We start from the raw sequence: 6,879 nt of genomic DNA, 5'->3' as shown, positions 1-6,879 counted from the left end.
ACAGAAAAAAATAAGAAACTGCAACATATAAAATTTCAAAATTTTAATATTAACCCTTAGCATAAAAAGTAACGGCGATTTTATTTTATTTTCTCTGCTGTTGTCCACCTTGACGAGCGGCATCCTGAAAAATCACGCAAAAATATGAGATTTTAAAACACTTCTCCGAATATATCTCAACTTATTATTTCGAATACTTACGTTACGAGGGAAATTCCTCATCGGAGGAGTACGAATTCTGCGATCCTTCTTCGAACGATTACGAACTACTTTAGAGTGAATAGCGCAGGATACACAATAGTGAAGCTTAGCGTACAATTTCGGTAAGGTGTAAGCTGAAAAATAACATCCCAGAATCACTAATGAGCTTATGAACTATCAAAGTTTCATCTGAAATTTAATTTACTCACATTCGTATACGCTGGCATCGGTGATATCTCTGACAGCGGCAGCTTCTACGATATTACGGATGACGAATTTCTTGATGGCTTTATCCTTGGGTACGCAACGAGCACAGTTGGTACATCTGACCGGTTGAACGTGACCTCTGCCGTGTTTGGAGCGGCCTCCATTTCTGCGTTTGCAAGTCTGAAATATTGTAAAAAAAATATTATTCGCTGTACCTCGCAGAGTAGAGTAACCACGTAGATATAGTCACATGTTGAATAGGTGAATATATTGTACACAAAATCACGAGGAATACATTGTTATGAAAGCTGCGTGGGGTGAATTATCGAACATTATGACATATTGATGTAGAATACTTACCATAATTGAATTTATCAAGGATTATATTATTGAAATCAACGAATTATTTTCTACTTTACAGCAAAAAGATCCATGAGGATTTTGTTGTCTTTTCATGTACTGATTACACGTGGCTTCTAGATAATTTACTTTGGCCAGGATATTTGACGTGTTTCAAATGTAACATTAGCACTCCTAGCGGTGAAATTTCAAACTAAAACACGCAGCCGCACCCAAAAAACCTGACCAAATCGCCAGATCGCGGATCGTCCAAAAAAAAATAAAAACAAAAGTTCTTATCACCGATTCAAAAGTTCAAAACCTTATCACGCGAGAAATGAATGAAAATTTTCTCAAAATTGGAAATGTATCTGATTAATTAATTGTTTCACGTGCTACTGAACTTTGTATCCATTTGTTTAACGTTACTTGTATTCTTCTTCTAATGATAATTCACTCTTGATAGAACTTCATTGAAACTAAGGAACCAGATTAGTGTAATGAATTGAATACGATACGTCAAGCAAGCATATGTTGTTAGCATATGGTGTTATGAAATATGCCGTTTAATGCATCGAATTATTCTCTAACGTCATTAAATTGATCGGCTGGTAAACATTAAAAAACTTCTGTAATGATCTCATAACTACTTACGTACTAATTTATGCTCAAATCTTATTTGCTAATTATTATTGTATAATATAGTATAATCAATCTACATGTATGTTTGCTAGTTTGTTTGGCACCGAATAGTCTTCCTTCTGTATAACATATTATATCGGTAAGTTTTTTATACATTTTTTAATATGTTCGGAATATTGTTACCTATACTCACCCCTATCTCTTTCCTAAATGCTTCATATGTGGCTATTTTCTACATGTTCTATGCGTCCACATTATCCATAGTATTTACCTACGTTCATCTTCCCGATTCTTATTTCAATCAGAATGATAACCATTTGAATGTATACTTTATGAAATACTCATATATCTATGCAACGGGTTTATTGTTACCATTCGTATGTGTTCTACATTATGTTTTAAATTACGCCAGCTGTAAGAAATCTATGTTCGCATTCCTGCGCGTATTTATATTCGCTTTTATAAACTATTGTATAGGAGAAGAATTCAACATCTTGGGATTCTTTTTCGGCGCTTGTGATATGTATTCTTATTACATTAACGATAAAGTACAATGTATTAAAAACGGATATCAATGGACCAAGTTGGATATATCGGGTCACGTTTTCCATATTTTGTACAGCATCCTAGTCATCTACGAAGAATTATCTTTTTTACGTAACTGGCGAAGTATCGAGTCTAAAGTAAACGAGCTAATTATCGACGACGACGATGACTCCAGCGATGAAAATCCAATCACCGTAATCAGCAGAGAAAGATTCAATATTTTCAAGAAGATCTATGTACAAAATCAGTATTTTCTTAAAACCTGTATGGTTTTTCTATCAGTATTGGTTATTTTACTCCATTTGTCGGTATTTATTACCTTGGTCTATTTTCATACCGCTTTTGAGAAAATTGTCGCTATGATAATCGCGTTAGTGTTCTGGTTTTTTTCCTATCATATCATATATCCATTAGGGGGATTTAGAACCGGACCTTATAGTATCGAAACTGCCGAATACGAAAGTCTGATGGAGAAAAGTGGAGAATTTAGTCTAATTTATGCTAATAGTACCGTCGATGGTCGATATCCAGATAGGAATAATATTTTTAATTTGTTCGCTCGTAATCCGAGGAGTAAAACTTATGAAATATTGTAATCGTCTTCCCCTTTAAAAAATATCGTTTTTTGGTCAACTTTTTTTTTTTAATTTGTTACTTAGTTTTTTTATATTTTTGTTGTTGCTGAATTTTTATTTAATTTTAGTATTGTTTTCTAAAAAATATCAATCGAATGGTTTAATAAATTTTGGAGTAGATGGTATCGCAATTTGTTGTATTATTTCCCCAGTGTTGATTCCTTTTTATACGAATATTACGCAATTTTTCTACAGAGTAAATTTTAGGTCATGTTTACTTTAAATTAATCTAAGTAAAACAATTGACGCAGACAGTCTAGAAACTAATTCCGAACGTTTTTTTGTGTTGGCATTTCAGATAATCTGGTGATATTATGCTCACGAAGTAAAATACCTACTTGAAAATAAATCACTATGAACTGGATGTTGGAAAAATTACACTCCTTTCTATTGAAATATGTGATATATGGAAACATAAATGGAAAAGCAACGGTATACGTGCCAGTTACGATAGTTCTCTCTCTCCTCTGCGAATTTTACCCTTTACCAGACTCGTATTTAAACTACAAAGATAATGTTTTAAATCGTGGATTCATGAAACCAAATTACATCTATAGTTCGTTGGTATTGCTACCTTTTGCGGTCATCATTTCTTACACTTACAGCAAAGGGAACGTGATGAGTGTTTTTAAAAATGTAACTAGGACTACGTTGGTGATTCTGGCATGTCAAGTGATTCGAAGAGTACAACTTTTATACGATTTGGAAGATAATTACGATCACTGTAGTCGATATGGCTCGGTTTATAAAACCGAACAGATTTGTACGTCTCGAGGATACGAATGGATAACCTTCCAGTTATCTGGACACACTTTTTATATGTTTTATTACTCGTTGGCTACGATGGAGGAGATGAGATTGTACAGGATATGGCAAATGTACGTAGATGGGATCCATCAAGTAGAACGATTGAAAAAACCACTGGCAAGTGTGACTGTTTTTCGTTATTTTACCGAAGCAGAATATTCAAAAATAAAGGGAATGGTTTCATCGTGGAATAACGTTGTTAGATTTTGGATGGTGATCGCTGGAATTTATATTATTTTACTGGATTTTTGTACGTTGACTACGATGGTTTATTTTCATCAAATTGAAGAGAAGGTGATAGGGAGTCTGTTAGCTATTGGATTGTGGTATATTTTGTATAAGTTCCTATTCTCTGAATTCATACTTGAGCAGATCAAACTCAGTTGTAATTACGATACGAGATCCTTGCAAGAAAAATATCTGAGAGATTGGTATGTGCTTGAGGCAAGAAAGACGTATTACTTCAAGAAAATCAATTGTTCGTCTCCTTTTCTGCAACCTAATTTTGATATTTGATGACGTGTGGCACAAATTGTTATTGTTTCGTTACCTATTTATTTATGTAATTTGCCCAGTGGTAGAATTTATTCTTAATGAGTCGATCAGGAGCTCTCATCGTTGTCGTTCACTTATTACAAAGGGAAACCTTCACAATTCATTACTCTGATAGAGCTGAAATTTGGCTCCTGAACGTATATAGACATCCAGATCTCAGAAACAAATTTTCAGCTGCCTTATAATTGATTACAACGCCTTCTAGAGCAATTTGAAATTTCTGAAGAAAAATCCTAATTTGGCTGGAGGCTCCAGATCGGCTGGAAAATGGTAGCAATCTATTCACGAGGTTCACTTTAGTGTTTTAAACATGTTTCAGATTTTTATTTCCATATTTATTCTTTTTGTTTCGTAGAAAATTAGTATCCCAATAAATAGGCTATTTCCAGCATTTTCAAAATTTCGTCAAGAATCGAAAAACCAAGTTCGGCTGCAAAAAATTTCGTATTTACTCAATTCCGAAGTCCGAGTGAGTTGCTCTTTCAGTGAGCCAAATTATCACCTCCATCGGAGTTGACGATTTGTGAAGGTTCCTTTGTCAGCATTTTTTAAATACTGAACAAGTCCAGTAACAAAGCAATTGTTGTATTTTACCTAGATTGAAATATTTTATACCATGACAATATTTTTATTAAATTTTTTTTTTTTTAAAGTACAGTACAAAATTTTATTTTATTTTATTTACGAAGAATTCATGTCGACGATATTTTTTCTGAATCTGGGAGCTGGTATCGGTCTATTAAATTTATCACGATGTACTTGAACCGAACCTACCAACAAAGGTTTTGCATCTGACTGACGTTTGAATCGATAATCATCCACCTATTAAATGAAACCAGAATCGTTGAATATTTCAGCAAAATCAGTTTGAAAAAAAAATGATAAGTATAGGAAGAGACATACCTGGAACAGATTGGATTCAGAAACAGTTTTCATTGAAGGAAGATCGTCTGAAAAAGCAACTTTTTTCACAATATTTCCCGTCGATTTGGATTTTTTCATCGCACTAATTAGTTGACATTTTGTAGAAGTCTGTAACTCTTCGAGTCGAGCTTCTTCGTTTCTGGTTTTGTGAGGGGATTGTAATTTTGAATTGGAAATATCTTTTTCTGAAAAACCAAACAAATTGTAGGTAATAATTACACTTCAATTTTCCTTTTTTGCTTCTAAATGAACTACGAACCTAATTTATTTGAAACGTTCGAAGATGAAGTGACTCCATTGGGAATTTTCACATCAGATTTCATATGAGTATCAGTCAATTTGATATCAGTACAGGTTCTCTTGATTTTGGATAAATTTCTGAACATCTGAAATATCGAAAAACATTATTTACTTTCCAGAGAAATCATAGATGAGTTTTTTATTCTAATTAGGTACTTACTTTCTTTCGAATGTTTCGAACTGTTGGAAGGAATCCGTTTTTTCTCTTCGAATATTTTGACGTCTCAACAGGTTGATAAGTTGGTTCATTCAAAATGGAAATTTTCTCCGAGTCGTCTGAAGAAATCAGGTCGTTTGTTTCTAGTCTGTACACAAATTATTATTGAAAAAATGTTAATTAAATTGTTTAAAAAAAAATTGATTTAGAGCAATTTATATTAATATAGTCAATTCGAAGTTGATTTCGTGCGAATGTGAACTACCCAAAATTCGGAAACAAGTGCAAAACTCGATAAGGTGATCAAAATAATCGGTGAAAAAATCCAACTCTAAATACATGAAAAATAAACGCACATTTCACTTCGACTGCAATCACTGTCATCCTGTACAACTATTCTATTCCCTGCTTCGAGCGAATTTTCGTAGTCAGTTTCAGTTTCCTCGTATACTAAATCAGGAACTGATTTGCTACGTTTCTCGTACAGTTCCACGAGTTTATTAGCAATTTTTTGAGATTCTGAGTGATCATTTGTTGAAAATAATTTCGTAATTGTTCTTTCTACATTGATTTTATTATTATATTCATCGTCGCAATGATCTTTTTCTCTCGAGAATGTAGTATTTTCACGTAAGATTAAATCATTGTCTATGAAAAATTCACTTTTGCTTTTATCCTCTTTGAGCTTTTCACGAAAATCTTTTTGTTTAGGAAATACTGTCCGCGTTTTGACCAGAGGTCTTTGACAATACTTGCATATTACGTCGGTTTCGTTATCGATCTACAATTTTTCAATAATCATTTTTAAATATAAGTATGGGTACATTAAAAGTGATAGATGAGAAAAACGTAGTATATTCTTACCGGAGAGGTTTGAACTGAAACTGAGCATTTAGAGGACTGCAACGAGAGTTCATTCAAGTCATTTTTCAATCGTTCATCTGCAATAAACATTTTTTCAATACGTGATAAAGCTTTCAGTTGAATGACAATGTATGTACCATAAATGTAGAAAGACATAGAAAGGTTTACTTTCTGTCGAAAAAAAGTAAATAAAAACAAGATCATACTTTCTGCAGTAATTTGAATAAATAGGGTTTCCATTTTTCTTCTTTCTTCGGCAAATTTTTCGTTAATTTCTTTGAATTTACCTCTCCAAAATTTTTCCTGAGCTTCGAGACAGCTGAGTTCAGGGTTCAACTAAAACATGAATTTCAAGTTACTAGGACGAATTTTCACCATAGAAACGAGAAAAAGATGTGCGAGAATCTTACTTTCATCTTCATAGTCATTTTATTTTCAATTTTCATGCTTTAAAGGGAAAATTTTAAAGGAAAAACTTCTTCAAAATAAAATTTTCCGGTTCACTTTCACTTTCGTTGTTATCTAAAAATTTATGTTTGTTGTGACGATAAAACAACAAAACGATATTTTGTCAAACCCAAAATGGCTGTAGTTACAAAAACTGTCGCTAGGATCGCTATATAAAGTTGCAAATTTTCCAAAAAGTTTTCGATAACCTTGACTTGAAAGGTACACCGTTCCAAAGTGTACCATGTACATTGT

The 6,879-nt window shown here is 33.0% G+C and overlaps 4 protein-coding genes across 4 annotated transcripts; 2 read left to right on the top strand and 2 right to left on the bottom strand.

Annotated features, from left to right (window-relative positions):
* Positions 1–28: 28 nt before the first annotated feature.
* Positions 29–918, bottom strand: LOC135839855 (small ribosomal subunit protein eS26-like). Its single transcript, XM_065356085.1, has 4 exons — positions 769–918; positions 411–588; positions 202–335; positions 29–124 (listed from the first exon to the last, which is right to left on the bottom strand). Exons 1-4 carry the CDS (start codon positions 769–771, stop codon positions 86–88), a joined length of 354 nt encoding a protein of 117 aa, XP_065212157.1. The 5' UTR covers positions 772–918; the 3' UTR covers positions 29–85.
* Positions 919–1,061: 143 nt separating this feature from the next.
* On the top strand, positions 1,062–4,587 carry LOC135839854 (acyl-coenzyme A diphosphatase FITM2-like). The gene is made up of 2 exons (XM_065356083.1): positions 1,062–1,528; positions 2,869–4,587. The coding sequence occupies exon 2, from the start codon at positions 2,925–2,927 to the stop codon at positions 3,891–3,893; it is 969 nt and encodes a 322-aa protein (XP_065212155.1). The 5' UTR covers positions 1,062–1,528; positions 2,869–2,924; the 3' UTR covers positions 3,894–4,587.
* On the top strand, positions 1,526–2,701 carry LOC135839853 (acyl-coenzyme A diphosphatase FITM2-like). Its single transcript, XM_065356082.1, has one exon. It carries the CDS (start codon positions 1,554–1,556, stop codon positions 2,529–2,531), a length of 978 nt encoding a protein of 325 aa, XP_065212154.1. The 5' UTR covers positions 1,526–1,553; the 3' UTR covers positions 2,532–2,701.
* A 26-nt stretch (positions 4,588–4,613) lies between the features above and the next one.
* On the bottom strand, positions 4,614–6,737 carry LOC135839852 (uncharacterized). Its single transcript, XM_065356081.1, has 8 exons — positions 6,588–6,737; positions 6,384–6,513; positions 6,178–6,254; positions 5,670–6,094; positions 5,317–5,461; positions 5,116–5,242; positions 4,836–5,041; positions 4,614–4,754 (listed from the first exon to the last, which is right to left on the bottom strand). Exons 1-8 carry the CDS (start codon positions 6,621–6,623, stop codon positions 4,614–4,616), a joined length of 1,287 nt encoding a protein of 428 aa, XP_065212153.1. The 5' UTR covers positions 6,624–6,737.
* Between the last annotated feature and the right edge of the window lie 142 nt (positions 6,738–6,879).

This window comes from Planococcus citri, chromosome 3, assembly GCF_950023065.1.
Source record: "Planococcus citri chromosome 3, ihPlaCitr1.1, whole genome shotgun sequence".
Lineage (NCBI taxonomy): Eukaryota > Metazoa > Arthropoda > Insecta > Hemiptera > Pseudococcidae > Planococcus > Planococcus citri.
The sequence above is the reverse complement of the archived record's forward strand: the minus strand, read 5'-3'. Positions and strand labels throughout refer to the sequence as shown.

Excerpts from the sequence above, each read along its gene's own strand:
- LOC135839855 (XM_065356085.1), bottom strand. Across the intron at positions 336-410 it reads CGATGCCAGCGTATACGAAT|CTTACACCTTACCGAAATTG; the intron begins GTGAGTAAATTA and ends GTTATTTTTCAG. Across the intron at positions 125-201 it reads TGAGGAATTTCCCTCGTAAC|GATGCCGCTCGTCAAGGTGG; the intron begins GTAAGTATTCGA and ends GTGATTTTTCAG.
- LOC135839853 (XM_065356082.1), top strand. The coding sequence starts at position 1,554 with ATGTTCGGAATATTGTTACCTATACTCACCCCTATCTCTTTCCTAAAT.
- LOC135839854 (XM_065356083.1), top strand. The coding sequence starts at position 2,925 with ATGAACTGGATGTTGGAAAAATTACACTCCTTTCTATTGAAATATGTG.
- LOC135839852 (XM_065356081.1), bottom strand. The coding sequence starts at position 6,623 with ATGAAAATTGAAAATAAAATGACTATGAAGATGAAA. Across the intron at positions 6,514-6,587 it reads AAATGACTATGAAGATGAAA|TTGAACCCTGAACTCAGCTG; the intron begins GTAAGATTCTCG and ends TTCATGTTTTAG. Across the intron at positions 4,755-4,835 it reads CTGAATCCAATCTGTTCCAG|GTGGATGATTATCGATTCAA; the intron begins GTATGTCTCTTC and ends TTCATTTAATAG.